This window comes from Fundulus heteroclitus, chromosome 19 (assembly GCF_011125445.2).
Source record: "Fundulus heteroclitus isolate FHET01 chromosome 19, MU-UCD_Fhet_4.1, whole genome shotgun sequence".
In the NCBI taxonomy this organism is placed as follows: Eukaryota; Metazoa; Chordata; class Actinopteri; order Cyprinodontiformes; family Fundulidae; genus Fundulus; species Fundulus heteroclitus.
The window spans coordinates 25,457,472-25,478,943 of NC_046379.1; the positions used below are offsets into that span (position 1 = coordinate 25,457,472).

The following is a 21,472-nucleotide window of genomic DNA, read 5'->3' on the forward strand; positions in this document are numbered from 1 at the left end:
GCCAGAAGGAATTGCATAACAAGCAGGGACTAGAAAGGAATCGGCAAATATTTGTTGCGATCGTCAAACTCGTGCCTTGAGGCGCTCCCAGCAATCACCGACAGACAGACACTCCCGCTCAGCAAGCCGGGTCCAGCCTTTATCTGAGTGACTCAAAACGGAGCCGGTGTGTGTTTAGTCTGGCTCCGGTTGTATCATAAGTGGCACAACGCCCTGAGTCACATCTCGGATTGGATGGCAGCTCCAAAACACTTCCTTATGCGCAAAGGGCACCGGAACAACAGATAACGGCAAAATTGATTTTATTACAGTGACTTCAATACGGTAATATGAAACATTCAAGTAAAAGGTGCCAAAAGAAAGAAAAGTTAATCGAACAAATTCATGAATTCTTTTACAAAGTCGAAGATGATAAATTTGCAACTCTGTATACAGTTGTGCTCAAAATAACAGCGGTCCAACATCACTAACCAGATCCATCACTGTGTAGTCGTAGCTACTGGAAATGTCTCGTTAGGTGAAAAAAGAATAATAGATTTACTGGAAATCCCCAGAGTGAATGCTGGGAAATAATCAAAGGGTGGAGTTAGATCAGGCAGGTGGTTCCACATTCGGTTCTTATTTGAGGACTGAGTGCTGGTTATAGTCCGTTCATCTCTGAGAAGCTGAGTAAAATAGGTCGTCCAAGGCATGGCTCATAATAACAGCGTACCTGGATGAAAGAGTTAGAAAGGGGAAAGACGATGACCCAAAAACACAGCAGTAACCGAGCAGCATATTGGTTCCAGACAGAGTCCCCGGCCTGATCCCTGGACCTTCATCCAACGGAAACATTGTGGGGTGCCAGTAAACAAGCGGGTCATTGCTTGACTCAATGCGACACACGTGTGAACCCGTTCTCAGAAACTGTGGTTTATACGGTAAATGCTGGAGGTAGTAAAGGAAAAAAGGCAGACAAGGATATATAGTTGAACAGCCAAATCTTCCCTTTTCTCATTATTCTGTAGACTGATGATGAAATTTGACGCATTTGGTTTGGAACAATAAAAAAATTACCGTCCCTGATGCATGTATGCGCGGAATGATAAGCTGCTGTAAGCATTTTAAGATTTACTCACTTAAAAACGCATGGCCATTATTTTGAATGCAACTGTGTGTGACCTAATTAATCGTGTATAAACCGAGAGAAAGAAAACATACAGTGCTGTGTCTTTAAGGGCATGCACTAATATAGGCTACTTATGTCGTTTTACACTATCACACCTGTTGCAGTATTTAAGTGGGCACAAAATGACAATCTGACAATGAAGCTTTTCAGCTTAAGAAACATTCAATGTTTCAATGTGAGCGCTTTCAAGGATTAGTCCCAGAAATGACAGGTTCACTACAAAAATAGACCTAAAAATAAGTAAAATGTTCTTAAAATGTGGGTTTTTGTGCTTGATTTGAGCAGGTAAATGATATTATCTGCCAATGAAATTAGTATTTTGACCCCTAAAATAAGATAATTAGACATCCTGCACTTGAAATAAGACAATGGAGATGAGTTGTTCCTATTTTAAGTGTAAAAATCTCATTCTATCGGCAGATCATCTTATTTACCTGCTCAAATCAAGGACAGATACACTTATTTTAAGAAAATGTTACTTATTTTTAGTTCCGTTTTTGCAGTGTTTCTGAAACGTCTTTTTTTATAAAGGATGAAGACTAATGCAAAGCTTTTTTTTTTCCTTTTAACTCACTTTTTTTTGTGTGTGGCTTCAGAAGCCTGGAGATTTCTCATTCAAAAGCGTAGATCTTGCTCGTTACAATTCATGACAACACAAAACGACATTCCTCGTTGGATTTAAGACGTGCGACGACTGCTACATTCAGTCAGCATCTTCAAGTCCCCAGTCAGGTAACCTCAGCGAAGGCACTTAGGATTACGAGGCTGGTGCAACTTTTGTTGGCGAACTAAAACACCGAAACGTCCCGATGATGGTGATTTGAAAAGAAGTTTAATCTAATGGTGGGGGGGGGGTGTGGCGTCCCCGAGGGGGGGGCCCTCAGTTCAGCTTTCCGCCGGCGAGAGGCTGGTGTTAGGCAACCTTGGTGAGCTGGAGGTCCCCGTAGACTCTTAAGGCGGTGAGGGAGGCGAGCTTGGAGAGCCGGTGGGTGAAGCCGCACAGGGGCTGGCCGTCCACTAAGATGCGAAACTGCTGGTGTTCACAGACGATCTCCATCTACCAAATTAAAGCACATGTAGAACCTGTTATTCTAGTGAAGGGACGACGTAGGATTTGGCTAACAGAGGGGGTAAAAATTAAAGTCCATTTAATGAATAAAGCTTAATATCCTGCTCCTCCTTTCAATGAAAGCTTTTAAACTACACGGCACTGGTCTAAACACTAAAAGAACACTTTTAGATATGTGTGGCAGCTTATTGGAATAAAACAATAACAACAGACTGAACTATTTAATCAAATCCCCTTGACCAAATCATAGTTTTTTTTCACTAATTCAAAGAGTGTGCTCAAGAAAACCATTCTATAAATTTTAGAGGCTCATATCTTGCAAGAAGCAAGACCTGACACAAAGATACGGAGCCTGGCAAACGCCTTCATCCACCTTGAATCTTTTCCCAGTTTACAGCCAACAACCAGGGAATCTGTAATACATAATTGTGAAGCGGAAGAAAAAGGGTGAGTGCTTTTCGAAACGTTTTTCCGAAAAGAAAATCTGAAAAGTGCGGCGTGCATTTATATTAAGCTCTGCCAAATCAATGTTTTTTTTTTTTTTTCAGAAACACCTTTCGTCTGCATTGTTTTTCTGCCTCTAACAGGTTTCCTTGAAGGATTGGCCTGTTTTTAGTCCTGCTCCTCTTCCGGTCAACTTAAACCAGCTTTCCTGTCTCTGCTAAAGAACATCATCCCCGCACTATGATACTAGCATCACCGATTTTTTTACAGAGGGGCTGTTGTGTTCAGACTCAGAGTGGAAGTATTGCTTTTCTACCACGCATGGTGTTTTCCATGTAGCCCCCAAAAAGGGATGAAATGAATGCTTACTGCTAACTTTATGCTGGTCTCTCAGATAAAATCCCAATCAAATATCTTAAGGTTTGTGGTTGTAATGGGAAAAAAGTAAAGGGATGTACAAGGCTCTGTCTATATAGCACTGGGGAAAGGATGCCAATGACTTATTGTCATGGCAGCAGCATCCACAGCTGCATTTAATGCAGGTTTAAATGCTGAATGTACAAAATTAAAGCGGCCACCAAGTCTCTGAGGACATCATCAAAGAGAAATGATTCTTTCTTGAAACACTTTCTGAGGAGATTTTTAGGGCCAATACAAAAACAGCCCCCCCTTGGTTTTCTTTTAATAAATACCTTGAAGGCTTCTCCAGGTGCAAAGGGAAAGAAGGAGAGGGTATTTTCACAAGGGCCCCACTTCCCAGCCAAGCGGGCGTTACGCTGGACAGCCTTATCCAAGAAGCTGACCTTCAGTTGCAGACCCACGTCCCCCTCTGCGTCCTCATCCTGAGGCTTGCAGGACAGGGTCACCTCGATGCTGCGTCAGACACACACACACACACACACACACACCACCGATGAGGTTACAGGAGGATACACAGCTTAACTGTAAAAGAACGAGACCATAGATTTCTCTTTCCAAGAGTTAACAATGGAGCAATGACACCTGCTGGGCATTTTTAGAAATGCCGTGATAGTATTTTATGAAATGTTTGAAATAATCCTGATGAGTATCATTGATTTTCGCCAGTGTTAAGGGAGATAATGGCCAATAAGGAAAGATCTGTAGGTCGACACTGACAAAAAATAGTAAAACATTTCAAATTAAGAATTTACATTAGCCTAAATTAAGAGGTCATTTGCTGTCCTATCATAATAAATCAATACATCACGAATGTTATGAAGTAACTTGTTTGACCTACAGCAATTTGTTTGGTTTTATTTATTTATTTTCGGCTTTTATAACAGAACAGCTTTTACGTGCCACTGTAACATTTAATGCTTTTGCCAACATATTTGCTCATCAATAGAACCACGCATTTGACACATAAATCTCAGAGTATATGAAGTTGTTAAAGATAAGAAGATGCTTAGGTACTGTAAGGTTTTGTTGTATTCAGTACGTGGCAATTACGTTCAATAAGGGTAATCCTTTTTATATGTATTTTTTTTTTAATTTTCACACAAATAGTTCCTGCAACCAACCAGACAGACGTTATTATCCGCTGAATATCCACGCTGATTAAGACTTCATGGGACTTGCATTTCTCCCACGCACACTCACAGACTAACCCTAATTAGGAAACCCCATGGCGTTGCATTTTCCCAAAAAAAGGGACTAGCTGGGTAATTGGCATTCAGTCATGCGCTGAAAATGTTGGACTTCCTGTATGCCAGGGCAAATTTGGTGTGCAGGGGCAACAGCCTATAGGCTACTGAAGATTTGACAGGTTTTCATGTTTATTTTTATTTTTTCATGAAATAGGATCCAGTTAAACAAGCACAGATGTGTATGCACTAACCTCTTTGGCTTTTTATCAATAATTCCCATGACAACCAGCTTCATTGAGGGCCGCATCCCACCTTTAATCTCTCCGACGTACTCCCCCTGAGGAACAATAGAAATATGTATTGATAAGATTCACTCAGGATGAGGCCCGCACCACCACACACGAGTCCTCAGTACATTTTCTCCAGTAAGAAGATGCAAGAGGCCTGAATGCAGCTCCATCAGTCTGCGGCCAGATGATGCCTTCATTTGCGATCAGGTGCACTTTGTAGCACCCGCAGGAACAATAGATTCTTTGATCCAGGTTAGAAACAATTTGTGACTCAACCGACCAGTTAGATCTTCTGAATTGTGCTAATAATTCAGTTGTACTGCTGCGCATGCCGCGCAGTACAAGAAATAAAAGGATGGTACTTACATTTTCTTTCTTGTCCTGGTCATCCATTCCACTCAGGGCGTGATGCGGTGTGGAAGCTGGGGCGGCGATACCAACCGAGAATCGACTGGCTCTGCCTCCAGCTGGCAAATCCCACCTGTTGCCATGGAGACTAGCTCCTCTTTTGGTGGTGATGCTGGAGGACAGACACGGAGTAGACGCTTCGTTAGCCGCCTGAGACGATACGTCAGCGAGTCCTCCATATTGTGAGTGGCAGGTTTACCAGTTGCAAATTGGTATTGTGCATAAAAAAAAACCCAACAACACGGTGTAGGTTCTACTATTTTTCACAAGTCGGTTTATGCACAGTAATATATGTTATTTTTAGAACTATTAATGGTAGTTATAAGGATCAAACAATTAACGAGCTCGCAAATCTAAACAACAGCGTTTATAAAACAAAGGCACCTAAACTTACGCTCTGAAAAATCAGTACCAGAGACCTCTTGACTTATTTTTTACCTATAATAACCGAACTATATGCCATTTAATTTTTTTTGTCTTAAAAAAATCATTATTTCAGGGAATGACGATGCGAAACATTTGTTTTATTAGTACGAGTTACCAAGCAGTAGAGTTAAGGATGCTGTAATTTTCGAAGACACTTGAAGGCAGCAGTAACGCCCACCTCCTGCCAACCTTTGACCAACCAGCGGCGGAGAATCAGCTGATGTTTGTCACGTGACCTCCGCTATGCCGCTAGCATAGCACCTTGAGTCAAGACTGTGCTTCGTATACAAAATAAGCCGGTGTTTCCTCAAAGAAATGAGTAAGTCGTTGAATTTTTGTTCCCCGTAAAACTTCCAAATATATTAAATGTGGATACTGAGGTACGTAAGTAAGGTCGCGTAAGTTGTTTTAAGTTAAGACAGCAACACGAAAAGCTCGGGGTGGGTTAGCTGTCAAATTAAAAAGAAGAGGAATGGCAACTGCGAGAAGGACCACCCTTTGAAAGTGTAATTAATAACCTAAAGCTTCGCTTTTTAAACAGACGAACTGCATTTTGTGTCTTTTGTCATGTCCACGTTGAGGTCTGCTGGTATTGATAAACTCTCACTTTTGTGGGATGCAGAGTTTGGATTAAAAATAGATCATAAGAATGTTGTTTTTATTTTATTTTATTGGTCACGTTTAAACACCAATACCGAGGCAAACTGACCAAGATGTTGCTGGAAGTTGAAATAACATGATCTGAACTTGTGCACAAATGTGTCAAAAGTCGTCAACTTAAATAATTTTTCATCTCGTTTCACTTTTATCTGATCATGAGCGAGATTCAGTTACGCTTGAAATTTGAGTCAAGATTTTACATTTTGCTTGAGAGCGTGCAAAGGCATTTAAAAAAAAAAAACAACCTCAGAAGTTGTTGGATTGTAGAGATAAAGTACGTCTCTAGTAGCAAACAAAAACAAATTACTGATGTCTTAACTAGATTTTTGCCTAATTTAAATATACAGACTGCTTCCTTAAAGTCATTTTCTGAGTGCTTTGCAGAAGGATTAATACCGCTTCAACTTTTCCCATTTTTGTCATGCTACAACAATTTTGGAAGGACTTCACGGTCTTTTGGCGAAGGTCAGATGCTGACCTCGTTAATGGTAGTTAATGGTAGTCGTTTTCTTGAGCAGGGGAAGTTAAGCAGGTCAGAGGTGATGGGATGAAAACCTGTTTGAGGCTGCAATAGACTTCAAACAGACAGGAAGAGCTGGTTAAAATCAATCCATATTAGTAGGTCAGAATGGCTCAGTCAAAGCCTAAAAATAAATCCTGTTCAAAATCTGTTGGAAGACTTGACAACTACTGTTAATGGACACTTTGCATCCAATCTGACTGAGCTTGACCTATTTTATAGAAAATAATTGGGCAAAAAAAATCCGATCTCTAGATGTGCAGTTGCAATAGATCAGGGGTCACCAACATGGAGCCCACGGCCACCAGTTAGCTCCCAGGACCATATGTGGTGCCCTCAAGCCGGTTCAGAAAAATAGCACAACTCTCCAGTGAGCTGCATGTAAAATGTTTTATTCAGTATCTCTTTTTCTCAAAAAGACTCAAAATGCAAGTGCAAAATGCAAGTGCATACCAAAACTTTTCAGATATTCAATTGTTAAAAATATCAGCAACATAATCAATCCTTTTCTTCCCATTGCACAATAATGCTCTACTTGGTGTTTTTCTTTGTATTTAACCTTTATTTAACCAGGGAGAAACCCGTGGATTTCAGGACCTCTTTCATGTGGGCGACATGGCCAAGAAAGGCAGCAGCACATGTCGTTGTGGACAAAATTAGACAGACAACAACAAACCTTAAAATGCATAAAATGTGAATCATTTAACAATTTAAAGTGCAAAACTCATGATTACGGTAACAGCAAAAAACTGTAATGATTTAAGATGTGAAACACAGGCACTGCCCAAAGGATTTCTGCTGGTGTTGGTCTGTCACATACATTTTGTGATTATAATGAGTCAGAATGTGAAAAGGTTTGTGCTAGACTATTTTTTTTTTTTTTTTTTTTTTTTTTTGCAAGGCACTTTTATACACATACTTTAAAACCCCCGCCTGTTTTCATAGTTTTATGGAATTATCTAGGACCTATTTGTGTATGATCGTGTGAAGTATGATTTTTGCCATCAAAATTTTTAATTGAGAAACCACTTCAATTGCTTTATTTAGTTTTTGTTTTTTGTTTAAATTTCATTTATCACTTATAAATATCCATTTTCTATTCTTCTTAAACTCTAATTTATGAAGTCATTAAATAAAGCGGCTTTGATTTATTTTTTATTTTTTATTTTTTTGCCCCAGGTGACCAAAGCTCAGGGGTGCTCCTTGGTGTGACTCCCCAGCTGTGATTTCGGAGCGGCGGCCAGTCTCAACCGGTGTCACCATGTATCCCTTTGGCCGCGAAGCTGAGGCCTCTCTCCACGACCTCTTCGACTACTTCAAGAAGTGCCTGCAGCACGGAGAGTGGCAGCTGGCCAGCGCCTGCGTCCCACAGCTGGCGAAAGCACCAGGAGGACTTTCAGAGAAAGTGCGAGAGATAATCAAAGCTATTATCTGCAATCCCTACAGTTTAAAGTGAGTCACATGATAACTTGATGGGGGGGACGCTACATATAAGGTTTGGCCTAGATGTTCACAGACACTGTGTGAAGAGACATAATCTTTTCCTTAAATCTGAACAAAGTTTTTCTATTTTAGGCCAGTCGGGATCACCAGAATCATTTATTTTTCAATAAATACCAGAGTAGTGAGAGATTTTTAGATTGTTATTGGTAGGACGTCAAAGCACGGACAACAATGGGTCCTCCTAATAGAAAATTATTTTAAAGAATTCTCTCTTGTCTTTCATACAGCAAATATAAATAGTTTTGTTAGTCCTAGCTGGCCTGAAACAGGGATTGTTTTGTCTAAATTTAATGTAAGCGGATAAAAAGGTCATGTTTCTCATCATGCTGTGTAATAAAATATCTGGTTTCAACTGTGTATATGTCAGAAAATCAGCCCTGATGTCCTTTTTGCTGAACTCTGTAAATGTTTTTTTTTTTTTTAGATGGGCTTCTGTTGGCAGTCCACACAAACTGGCTTGGTTTTGGCTTTATGTCTTGGAGAAATGGACTGAAGATCAGGTAAATGTGGGAAACTACATAAACTAAAACACTTTTTTTGTGCCTTTGTTCTTAATCTAGAATGCTTCTTGTCCTTTAACAAACTAATATCATTAGGGTTAAAATCAACGTTAAAACATACCCACACCTCCGTTTTGGTATTTTTCTTTCTCAGGTTGCTCCTCACATCAAACGCGAGCTGGAGTTTCTGCTCCTCCTGGAGGAACTGGGGTCTCAGGGCATACCGGAGACTGATCTTCAGGTTTTCTTCTTAGATCCTGGCTGTAACTGTGCAAAATTAAAAGAAATAAATCAAAGATCTAAAACACCACATACAAATCTGTGTATTTTTTTTTGACAGGAATTGCATCAGGCTTTCTTGGCATCCCAGTCTGATCAAAGGACGTCCCTTGCTGTTGTTGAGTCTTGTCTTCAGACCCTGCTGGAGAAGAAGAAACCAAGACTTGCCCACACCTTAGCATATTTCTTAGAGGTAAAGTCAAACTTCAGGGTTTTCGTTTTCAGCCAGACAGTAGATTAGTCAACTGTTGGAAATTTGTACCACTGGATTTTGTATCAACAGTGAATAGTTAACGTCTAAACCACAAAATGAATGCAAGATTTTCATTTTTGATTAGTGGAGTTTGGCTTTAGGTACTAAAATGGAACATGAAACATTTTAGGAGATTTTTATCTACAGTTTTCACTTAAACCCACACCTAATGTTAAACCAGAAAAACTGCCAATGTATAGGGATAGACCACAGATTCATGTTCATGATTGTAAAGTGAAAGGAAAAGGATACATGGGTCCATTCTTTTCAAAAGAAGCTCTGAAAAATGTGGCATACATTTGCACTGAGCACCTTTTTTAATCTGATACCACTAAATTAAAAACTGTAGGGTCACGTACACTAAATAGTAGTCCTGGAAGGGGCATCAAAACGCTTGAGACTGCACTGGAGGTTTGCCTTTCATTAGGACAAGGCTCCACACAGCCAGAGCTACGATGGACCGGCTTAGATTAAAGCAAATTCTTTGATGAAATGGCCCAGTCAAAGTCCAGAAAAAAAACACCAAATTGAGACACGGCAATATTGACTTTCATAGATGCTGTCCTTCCAATCTGACTGCGCTTGAGCTGTTTTGCAAAGAGGAATGGACAAGATGGGCAAAGATGGTTAAGACGTACCCTAAGAAAAAAACCTACAGCTGCTGCTGCAGACCACCCTGCATTTCATACTCCTACTCCATGTTTTGTTTTATCACTCCATTGAAATGCACTGAAGTTTGTGGTGCTAACATGCAAAGTTTAAGGAGCCGGAGTGCTATTGCAAATAGTCAATGGCTTGTACTTGTATAGTGCTTTAACTAGTCAGATGACCCCAAAGTGCTTCTTCCCACTACATTCATGCGCCCATTCACACCCTGACGGTGGTGAGCCATGTTAGCAGTCACAGCTGCCCTGGGGCAGACTGACAGAGGCGAGGCTGCCATACACCGGCGCCACTGGGCCCTCTGACCACCGCCAGCAGAACATTCTGGGAAAGTGTTTTGCTCAAGGACACAACAGCTGAGACGGTCAGAGGAGGGGATTGAACCGGCAACCTTTTTTTTTTTTTTTTTTTTGGCAGGGCACTGCATTTTTGACTTCCCTACCTGCCTTCTACAGAGGGCAGCTTGTGGTTGCCCCAGTGACTGAACGGTGTTTGGGTTTAGTTGCTGGTAAACAAGCCCGACCACCACCCTGCTTAACAGTACGAAGTGTAGAATAAGGACTACTTAGTCATTCCTTACTGTCTCCTACAGGATCAGTCGAACCCCGAAGGCCACACTCTGCAGCACGTATTCATCCAACACTTGATGAGGAAGCTTGGAAAGCCGGAAACAAGCCCAGAGAAGGTGGAGCAGTGGGCGAAGGACGTTTACTCCGTGCTGGCTCTCGTGCCGTGGCGCTCTAGCAGAAGCGCGCCGCAGCTGGAGGCGCTGTGCGAAGCGCTGTGGTCAGCCAGAGGCGGTCCTCTGAAGGAGGAGAGGATTCTCAGCTGCTTGCTTCGACCTCGGTGTCACACTCTCGTTACGGTGTACTCCTCCACCGCTGTGAGGCTGCAGAGAGACCACCTGCTGAGAAACGCACCCGAGACTCAAGGTAGGATTGCAGGAACGTAGCCGTTTATAACGTCCACAAGCATTAAAACGAGAAGTCCTGTTTGAAAGGTGATGCATAATTACACCGAATGATAATACAATTATTGACCGGCCTCATGGCAAAGCTTGAGGATTGAAAGCGTAAAAGGTTTACCAACCGCACATTGATAGATTAATTAATTATCCAGCGTATTCCTGTAATCAGCCTTAAATTTGAAAAGACAAACTGCCTTCAACTTATTTTTTTCTTATACCCACTAATGTTCTGCTAACTAACAGCAGATGACCCTGTCGTGTAGAAAAAGAAAAACCCAAAAGAATTGACTTGATTAAATTAGACTTTCTGCAGCTCAGCAGGATATTCTGACCAGATCATGACTCCCGATGTTTATGATTACCATACTTCGCTCAGATCCCATGATTTTTGCTCTGGTGACTCCCATTCTTGCTTTATTTGTAAATATCATTTTAAACTAAATTCACTTCTTAGATAAGAAGGGGTAAGACAACTGACCTCTTACCAAATCCAGTAGAATGCGTCCGGTATAGTTGAAGTAAGCCAAACACTGTAATCCTGCCTTTATAAACCTTAAAGGCATACTATGCAACATTTTTCAGTTAATTAATGTGCTCCATACCGTTTTGGATGATTAAATGAGTCATTTCAGGTCGAACAAAGGTTTTCTCGGCCGCCCTGGTGGTCTGTGGGGGAAATACCGCACTTGCAATTGCAAGAGCTCTCGGCCCGCACTCACAGAAGTCTCGCTTTACGGCGAGAACTCCGTGTGTTTTTTCCCTGCCATTCACTATATGCACGCGCGAAAGCAACAACAAAGAACCGCGTGTTAACGTCAAATAAACATGCAAGCAAATCGAGTTTTATTATTATTATTTTTTTATTTATTTATTTTTTTATGTTGGCGAGATGCTACCGCGGCGGCGGCGAGGCTGCGGCTTGGCGATGCAGCGGCGGTAGCGTCTCGCCAACATAAAAAAAAAAAAATAGTAATAATAATAATAATAAAGCTGGCGGCGGCGGCCAAGATAGCGCTGCAGGAAACCCTGATGTTCATACTTTCACTGTGTTAGTCATTGTTTGTACTGCCGTTTTTTCCACTTTTCGTTGCGTTCGCCTGTCTGCTAAGCTCAAAACAACCGCGCCTGGCTTGACGGAGAAACCAGAACAGCTGAGCATCTTTATGACAGTGCACTTTTACTTTCACCCTCTGGGGGGAGCCTCGCTGGAAAATCAACCCCGGTTGCATAGTATACCTTTAAATGTGATGTTATCGATAGATACGGTGCTTTGCAAAAGTCTAAAATCTAGAACTTTTTCCACCCAGAAACTTTAATGGATTTTGTTTGGATTTTATGCAATAAACCAACAAAGTAGTGGATAATTTTGAAGTGGAAAGAAGAGGAGACAAAAGTTTCCAAACTTTACTCGTGATTACTCCTGCTCACAGACAGCAGGAGTAATCACGAGAGTTGTTTTCTCACTGCTTGTTTACTGCGACGCGGGTGTAAAGGGAACACTAGCACTTAAAAATAAGCAACATCTGTCTAATTTTGTCCATCTCTTTTATATGTCCAATTCTATGATGTCTGCGCCGCTGGCGGGGAACAGAATGACTAATCACTCATTCTGGATTCAGACTCTGAGAAACGTTGAACAATTGAAGTGAGCCTGAATATATGAATATGTCATTTATTGATTTTTAAAAAGAAATGTATTTTATTTTATCATTTCATTCAATTTAACCAACCCGATCAAAAAAAATGGCACTCTCTCAGATTCAAAGAAATTTCCAACTGAATGGGAGAATATAGACAAAGTTTCATTTATTTGTGCATATAACAACAAAAAAATAATATAGAGCTTCAATCAAAACTAAAACACAGATTGGATTAATGCAAACTGCTGTGTAGGCCTGACTGAGGGAATATTGATTTCATCCTTTTCCTCTTTTTAATCACACTTCTGCTTTTGCAGCTAAAAGCGTTACTACATTTAAACAAAAACCGGCAGCTACAGCTGTCTTTTGTTCCTTCTTTCTTCTTATGTTGTTCCGTGGTCTGTTTTTAAAATCGGATGCATGTCACTGTTTGCCTCAAAGTTGCTCATTTTAAACGCAGGCCTGTGATACAGTAGTGCTATAAAGATGCAAACTCTTCATAGCGTTGCGTCTGACAATGAGAATAAATCAAGTTTATAAGAGATGATCGCTAAAATCCATAGCTGAATATCTTAAGGCGTTCAGGCGCAGTTCCTGTCAGCTTGAATTGTTCTGGAGATCTGCTGGTCTGTAGTCTAACCACATGGTTGTACTTCATGCCTTCCTCACATCCAGTGGCTGTGAACAAAATCATTGTGTTCTTGCATTCTGAGCTGGTTTATATGTCAGCAGCCCGAACATCTGTTCCCATTTGGATGAAGGAGAATTTATTTTATAGACCAGCAGAAGTGGAAGTCTGGCCAGCCAGACTGAACACGGGGCGTAAGTCAGTCTAAGGCTCCGTTCCCTCCGGCCCAAAACAGAGCGGACCAATCACAGCGCGGGAGGCGGGACTTTGCGATGCATCACTGGCAGCAGCGTAATTACCCATAATGCAGCAGCGCTTTTATGCTACCGTAAAAGTTCAGATGCATACAGAGATTTTTGTTGCTCGGTGCCTTGGAAGATTTTTAAAAAAAAAAGGATATGCGAGAACATCGTGTAACCTCAGATTTTTTTTTTTTTAGATAAAAGCAGCAGAAAATTGTTCACTGGGGAATTTGCTCCATGGCATGACATGTTTCACGGACTACAAATTTGGAAAAAAAAACAAAAAAAACAGCGTGTCGCTAGGCGGATTTTGTGTCACATCCGTAGATATCTGATTGGTTCTAACTGGTTGATGCTGACCCTGTTAGTCCCACCTTTTGAAATGGGGCTCTACCAGCTCCTTACCAGACTGATATATGGTGTAAGTCAGTCTGGCTGGCCAGGCTAGTGAAGTGGGAGGAAAACGATGCCTGCTTCACCATTGGGATTGCATATTCAGAGGGATGCACACTGCCACACTATGCAGTTTGAATGAAGGCCAAAAGTCAAACTTTGATCCGATCTGACCATAGGATGTTGTTCCATATGTTTGTCATGTGCCCTAGATGGCTTGTGACACTTTCTAAATGGATTCTTTCAAAATTCATTTTTCTTGGCATTTTTCCATAGCCTGTCTGGTGAGTTCCTTGATCTTTTGTTCAGTAATGTTCTGTAAATATCTGTGAGGCCTCCGTAGAGTTCAGTGCCAATTCACAACAAATCCATCAAAGCATTTTACAAGAAAATAAGTTCAAGTATGTTCTCTATTCAATCCATTCATATAGTGAGATTCCAAGTCGACTGTAAAACAGGCAACACTTGGACCTCAGATCTTCCGGGAACCTGGTCAGAGTTGATGAGAGGATAGATGGAGTAAAATACAGGGTAAGCCTTATGGGGCATTCCGACCAACCGCGGTGAATACGAAATTTCCAGCTTCACCGCGCGTGTGTTCACCTCTGTACATTTCGCATGTGGTGAAGTCTGGCTTCACCATAAGTCACGACATCATCAAATAAGAGGAGCTTCAATCCTCTTGTCTGCTCAACTGAACATGGCGGACCGGGATTTCACCAAGTGACTCACGGTGCTGCGTTTAATGGTGAAAACCGAACAACGGTACCGGCGTCCCTGCTATGGCGCTCAGACAGGAGCAGCAGAGCAGAGCAAGAGGTCGACAGAGATTACCGGACCCACCCACTGAAGCGCCGGCTGGTCGGTCCAGTTCTGGAGCTATGAGAGGAGGATGATTGATGAGTGACTTAACAGTTCCTTTAAGGGCTAAATTAAAACTGCTTGCATAGAGATAATATGTCAATCCACCGTTCACGCCACGGACACAGCGGTCGGTCAGATCCCACCATTAATGAAAATTGGTTAGAAGCTGCAATAAACGTCTGACTGTGGCAGAGGTTCACCTTCCAGCAGGACAGCAACCAAAAGTGAGCAGCCAGCTTTCTAGCTCAAGAACTGCATGTTCAGTCAAAGTCCAGACCTAAATCTAATGGATCATGTGTTGTTGAACTTGAAGTTTAGTCCTGATGTTAGCTACGAATGGACGTTTATCACATCATTTTTAATGATGGTGAAATGTTATTTCTTTGCCATGAACAATAAACTAAGATTAGTAATTCCTGAAAACCCGCTATTTTCACTATTTCCTCCACTGTTGCTTTCATGAGAGCATTAGTAAATTGAAAATATTAATTGTGGCTACTATGGGCAGTTTAGTGCTAGGAATCCCACTTTGTTTTGCCATTGGTGTCCTGAAGATGCCTATTTAAAGGTATACTATGCAACCGGGGTTGATTTTCCAGCGAGGCTCCCCCCAGAGGGCGAAAGTAAAAGTGCACTGTCGTAAAGATGCTCAGCTGTTCTGGTTTCTCCGTCAAGCCAGGCGCGGTTGTTTTGAGCTTAGCAGACAGGCGAACGCAACGAAAAGTGGAAAAAACGGCAGTACAAACAATGACTAACACAGTGAAGGTATGAACATCAGGGTTTCCCGCAGCGCTATCTTGGCAAGGCGGCCGTGGTGGCCGCCTCGCCAGTTTTATTATTATTATTATTATTATTATTATTATTATTATTATTATTATTTTATTTTATTTTTTTATTTTTATTATTATTATTTTTTTATTTTTATTTTATTTTTTTATGTTGGCGAGCCGCTACCGCCACCGCCTCGCCAAGCCGCAGCCGCCGCCACCGCCTCGCCGCGGCCGCCGCGGTAGCGTCTCGCCAACATAAAAAAATAAATAAAATAAATAAATAATAATAATAATAATAATAAAACTCGATATGCTTGCATGTTTATTTGACGTTAACACGCGGTTCTTTGTTGTTGCTTTCGCGCGTGCATATAGTGAATGGCAGGGCAAAAACACATGGAGTTCTCGCGGTAAAGCGAGACTTCTGTGTGTGCGGGCCGTGAGCTCCTGCAATTGCAAGTGCGGTATTTCCCCCACAGACCCCCAGGGCGGCCGAGAAAACCTTTGTTCGACCTGAAATGACTCATTTAATCATCCAAAACGGTATGGAACACATTAATTAACTGAAAAATGTTGCATAGTATGCCTTTAAAATGGGTACGTTTTGTATTGTGTTTGTGGGTCTTTAACAGCAGTTACATGCTGTCACAGCCACACAGTTACCCAAAAAACACTGAAAAAAGGTTGTAAGTACTTTATTGCATTCACTTTTAGTGTTATCACAAATGGCAAAAAAATAATTGTGATAAAATGTAAAGTTCATGTCTGCCACCACTAATGTTAACAGTGGGTTTCATTTTGGGACGACAGCAGAGAAAACAAGAGCGTGATTTTTATTCTTCTTTAACGTGTCCAGGTGTGTCTTGCTGCACAGAAAGCATCAACTTGTTTGTGTTGTACCTGAATGAATGGGTTCATAAAACATGCATATTGATATGACTATCGTTTGTGTGTAAATGCTGCCTGTTTATTTGTGGAACAAGGTGGTTTTCACATTTACAAGGCAGCATTTCTATGGGCTGCAGACATATGAGATAGCTAGAAAATCTACTAAATGACAAGCTTTAGTTCCATTTGGACTTGTTGTTATCACTCAGCAATACTTATCTATTCATATTTACCCTCTTAAGAAAAAGAAAGTGCTCTGAGATATATTTTAGTGCCGGTCAAAAGAACGGTGGCCAATGAGGAATCTGAGGAAAACTTCATCCCTTTGATTAAACTGAAAGATTTAGCTTTTGTTGAGTTGTGTCCCCGACAGCACATAAAAGAATATAATCATGATCTTTATTTCTCCAAAAGTAAAAAAAAAAAAATTATAGTCTCATTTTAATTTAGTTTCTTTGGTCTATCCCCTGTTTTAGTGGACCTGCCTGAAGCCGAGAAGCTTACCCTCAGCTTGTGTTGCCATAATGATCGACCTGCCGCTTGGAAGGCCATCTTTTTTGAGTGCCTTAGTAGCGGGAAGCATTTCCTTGAGCAGGTTTTGGTAAGTAAACCCTTGAAAAAAGAGCTGCTGATAATTCGGTGCCCATAGATAAATAAATCAAGAATGGGGTTATCGTCAGTTTTATTATTTATCTGAGGTGATGATGGTAATGTTAAGTCGGTTATGGGATGCATGTGATGCAATGCAGTCTTTTAATGAGGGAGCTTTTTGTCCTGAAGGTTACTGGGCTTGACCTGATGAAACACGAGGAGTTCAGTAGGCTGAAGGATTTACTGCAGCGGGAGTTTAGGCCGCTGTCTCGTCTGCTGCTGCTGCTGGGATGGAATCATTGTCGCAGCCTCAGCTCTGCTCAAACGCTGGTAAACATCCTGCACCACCAACAGGTAAAAGCCAGCTCTCTGAACAAAATGAACTAGGAGTAGCAGTGTGAACAACCTTTTTAAAATGGGGCCACTTTTTTTTATCATTTTATTTTACTTTGAAACACATTTCCACGCAAACTTTCCCTCTCGGGTGTTTTTGTTTTCTGTTTTTCAGAGTTCAGCCAATGACACTGTTCTTCAGGACTTCTGTAATCTTCTGTCCTCCCAACTTGGAGTTCTGGAGTGGTGCAAAAACAACAACCCGTGAGCACTTTCTTCTTCTTTTTTTTTTTTTTTTTTACATAATTGCTATTTTTAAGGTAAATCTAGGTTGGTACTACGTTTGTGTTTGGGGTCCGTGTGTGCAGAGGGATATCCATGGAGGCCCTGCAAGCACAGATACAGACTCTGGACAATCACTCAGCTCTTTACATTCTGCACTCGTTGACTCCTTTGGCCGAGTATGAAGAACACCGGATATTAGAGCTGCTACAACAACTGCCCAAGTCACCTCAAACAGGTTTACTTTGTACATTTTCCTAAATTGGTCATATTGAGCCTCTGGAGTTGAACCCAAACGAATTGCAGATTTTGACGGTGTCGGATATGAAAGTGTTCCTTTGGTTCCTTGTTTGCCTTCTTGCAGAAAGCGCAGTCATTCAAAGTGGCAACGTGCAGACGAACATTCACTTGTTCAAGGGCTTCTGTGCCATGAAGTATGCAATCTATGCGCTCTGTGTTAACTTTCACAAATACTCAAATTGTGCCGAGTGTGAGTCCATGCAGCTTCACAAACCCACGGAAGCGGACACGGGCACAAAGAGAAGTTCAGCTTCCTCAGAAGGTAGGAAACTAGTGGATTGCGTAATGAATACACATTTAGTTTGTTTTTGACAGTTTTTATTTATGCTATTTCTAACTTTGAGAAGTTTGCTTTTGACTAGAATAATCTTTAATTGTGCTGAAAGTCTGTTCCTCTTTCCCAGGTCGCCACTATATGTTTCAGCACTACTTGTCAGAGTGTCAGCTGTACCTGGAGGCCGTACCAGCCATGTTCCGCCTGGAGCTCCTGGAGAATATCTTCTCCCTCCTCTTTCTGTCCACCTCTGACTTTCTCCAGGACGTACAAAAAGACTCGAACCCGAACCCAAACCCAGGACTAGATCCACAGTCAGAATGCTTGTCGACAGCAGATGAAAGTGTGGAGGCGGGGAAATCCAGTTCAGATGAGACTGAGCACAGAAGCCAGGACCACCAGAAACCTCGCTCGCGTTCAGCAACAGCTCACGGTGGGCACCTGGACCTGGGCCACTTCCTTCAAGGCTGCAGGGGGTTTCTGGTGGATTTTACTGCAATGGAGGGGTTTTTAAAGCTGCTGAAGGAAGGGTTGGAGGGCATGTGTGTGGTGGGTCAGCAGGAGGGGCAGGAAGCGGGAAGAGCGCTGCCTCGAGAGGCCGAAGCGGTGGCCAATCTTGGCTGCTCCGTCACGGCCGAGACATTTGGAACCCGCCTCCAGAGGTTGTCTAAACGCACCGCAGAGGCCCAGTGGAGGCTGCAGATCATCACCAGCAATCAGACCACTGCAGACGGTGAGCCAGAACCATTCCGCTCGTAGTTGTCTGTGTAGTTTTCCATACAAATTCACAGAGTGGCTCATTTTCATCACCCAACCAATGTACCTGATTTTTAGCTAATCGTGAAACCATTAATGGTTAATATTCTTGCAGGCTCAGAAAGTCCCATGCAGATGTCAACATATCGTTCTTCTTTTACTCCTCCGGGATCCAGCAAAAGGTCAAGTTTGAGGAAGAGGAGGAGGCCAGCGAGGCATTCTGCCGAGAGACAGACCTCCATAGAGAAACATGGAGATGTCAGCACGAGTGCATCAGGTACATCAGCGTAGATAGCTTTTTAAGATCTAATGTTTTGCATACCCGTGTCTTACTAGGTCTCAAGATTTGGTGAGGTAAACCTTTAGTTACCAAAACTAAATTATTATAAAAATGAGATCAGATTAGTTCCGGTAAGGTCTATGCCACCCAAACACATCACACTGTTCAATGCAACAGTCAAAAAGCAAAAGGTAACTCTGGAGGAGCTACAGAGGTCTATAGCTCAAGTGTGAGAATCTATTGGTAGGACAACTATTGGACTTAATGAAAGAGTGGCTAGGATAAAGGCATTGTTAAAGATGTCTGAACACGTCACCATGTTCTGACCGTGAAGTACGGTAGTGGCAGTGTTATGCTGTGGGTGTGCTCATCTTCAGTAGGGACACAGAAGCTGGTCAGAGCTTTACCTTCAGGGCAACCCCTGAAGGTAAAGCTTAGAGGCTGCAAAACAAATCCCAGCAACATTTTTTTTAAATTTCCATTTGCTTGGTCTGAAAGATAAAATCCTAATAAGTTCATGGAAGTTTATGGTTGCAACTTCACAAGATGTAAAAGAGTTTAGGGTGTTTGAATGCTTTATCAGCCACTTTACTAGTTACTGCTGCCAAATGTGCTTGAAAAGGCAATTTCTTGGGCGCTTGTGTTTTTTGTTTAAAAAAAAAAAAAGAAGCAAATTGCCTAAATGTTATAATAAAACTGCCAGGACAGGCCTTTTGTTTGACGCCATGAGTGTGAAATTAGCAGAGACTTATTGTAGTTTGTCATCTCTACAATGCCAGATGGTGCTGGAGGGCCAGTGGGAGGTTGTGCGGAGCTGGAGCTTTGCTCATGTGGAGGCCCTCACAGCTGGCTGGTTCCTGCCATGTTGTCTCCTCCAGAATCTCTGCTGATGTCCTGCATCCGCCGGGGAAACTTCATGCAGGCACATCAGGTCTCAATTAATCCCTCAAGCAATTTATTGAGTATTTCAACTTTTTCATGATGTTAGAAAGTTTGTCACTGCTGCTACTGTAACGGGTAGTTAGGAAAATAAAAGCATCTGCATGGTGGCGTCCGGCCATTTCTCTTTCCGGCAAGTGAATTTCTCTTTGATGCTCCCTAGGTGTGTTTGGTTTTTGACCTGGAGGGGGCTGCCTGTTTTGGAGAGCTGGCCTTCATGGAGCGCTACAAAGAGGTTCTGGTGGAGTTGGGGCAAGTGGAGCAGAAGATAGAAAGTCAGTCCATGTCTTCTTCGTCATCTTCCTCCGAGGGCTTGGGGTTGGCAACTGTCCCGGGCGCAGGGAGGAGTCGGCTGGGCAGCAGTGGCCGGTCAACACTGCAGGCCATCGGTAGTGCGGCTGCAGCAGGTTAGACATTCATTGGACGGTTTTCGATATGTTTTAAATGCAAGTGTTGCTCTTGACTGAATTTGTAAAATCTGTGTGTTGTTGTTTCCCTGCAGGAGTTGCTTTCTATTCCATCTCAGACATCGCAGACCGTCTCCTCAGCACCCCTGCTCATCCGCTGCCCTCCCTCGAGGAAGGTTACTGGATGAGCCTTTGCTCTTCTGATGCTTCCAGCCTTTTGCACACGCTGCTCCAGGAGCTCAGCCCAGCAGCCATGGCTGCGTTCGATCTTGCTTGCTGCCACTGTCAGCTCTGGAAGACGTCTCGGCAGCTGCTGGACACTGCAGAGCGCAGGCTCACCAGCAGCTTTGAAGCTCGCGGTATGAAGCCTGGACTTTAGAGTGCTGATTATGTAATATAGTAGTGCAGCGATATAATTATTTAAATCAGTCTGTGTGTTTTTCATCCTTAATCTTTCTGTGCTTCCTAAGGAATAAGATTTGACCGTAAAGTGCCTCATCCTGAGGGCATCCGTGGATTCCCCATGGTCTTACAGCAGATCAGCAAGATCCTGAATCATTCAGCCACTCATAAGGCTTCTGTCAAAACAGGTGATTAAAAACATTAAAAACATTAAAAACATTGGTGCAGTAAGACTGCGGTCTAACTGGTTACTCTGAAGCTTTTAGACGTTCTGTGGAATTGTCTTTGCTACATTTAATCCTCGTATTCTAACAATAGATGCCTAATAACCAGGCATTCTTTTACTCCGGTCATTCTATTGAGTACCTGCCTTGCAGTTCTCCGTAGATATGTAGTAAAATACCCTGCCACTGATAAATAACTCTTTAGCAACACGTAGTTTCACATCAGATACTGTAGCATACATAGTTTTATATACATTTAAGTCAGACTCCCATGCACATATGCACCGCTGCTACAGAAGATATGTACTACACAAATGTTGCAACAATGATCCAATAATAATGTTCATCTCATAATACGCCATGCGGACTCTTTGTCTGCTCCAATAAAGATCCACTCAGCTCACGAGTGTCTGGTTTGGCTCCAACTGATGGATGCCTGACTTATTTTCTTATTGATTCAGCTAATAATTCATTGAACATTTGGGTGCTATTGAGAAAAGAG

At 42.1% G+C, this 21,472-nt stretch overlaps 2 protein-coding genes across 2 annotated transcripts in view; one reads left to right on the forward strand and one right to left on the reverse strand.

The window, feature by feature from the left end:
- Positions 1–1,686: 1,686 nt before the first annotated feature.
- si:ch211-10a23.2 (GLECT and Gal-bind_lectin domain-containing protein) lies at positions 1,687–5,084 on the reverse strand. The gene is given in 5 exon segments (XM_021321342.2): positions 1,687–2,225; positions 3,374–3,554; positions 4,540–4,625; positions 4,945–5,045; positions 5,048–5,084. Coding segments are annotated over 5 exon segments (534 nt in total). The 5' UTR covers positions 5,070–5,084; the 3' UTR covers positions 1,687–2,081.
- A 562-nt stretch (positions 5,085–5,646) lies between these two features.
- zfyve26 (zinc finger, FYVE domain containing 26) overlaps positions 5,647–21,472 on the forward strand; it is a 40,769-nt gene continuing 24,943 nt past the window's right edge. The window contains exons 1-17 of the mRNA XM_012872288.3: positions 5,647–5,731; positions 7,772–8,044; positions 8,520–8,595; positions 8,750–8,836; positions 8,936–9,067; positions 10,383–10,722; positions 16,659–16,783; positions 16,963–17,127; positions 17,282–17,370; positions 17,475–17,626; positions 17,753–17,950; positions 18,093–18,695; positions 18,834–18,995; positions 19,778–19,929; positions 20,101–20,344; positions 20,440–20,703; positions 20,815–20,934. Coding sequence (XP_012727742.2) covers positions 7,854–8,044; positions 8,520–8,595; positions 8,750–8,836; positions 8,936–9,067; positions 10,383–10,722; positions 16,659–16,783; positions 16,963–17,127; positions 17,282–17,370; positions 17,475–17,626; positions 17,753–17,950; positions 18,093–18,695; positions 18,834–18,995; positions 19,778–19,929; positions 20,101–20,344; positions 20,440–20,703; positions 20,815–20,934 — 3,100 coding nt within the window. The 5' untranslated portion in view covers positions 5,647–5,731; positions 7,772–7,853. The remainder of the gene's footprint in view (positions 5,732–7,771; positions 8,045–8,519; positions 8,596–8,749; positions 8,837–8,935; positions 9,068–10,382; positions 10,723–16,658; positions 16,784–16,962; positions 17,128–17,281; positions 17,371–17,474; positions 17,627–17,752; positions 17,951–18,092; positions 18,696–18,833; positions 18,996–19,777; positions 19,930–20,100; positions 20,345–20,439; positions 20,704–20,814; positions 20,935–21,472) is intronic.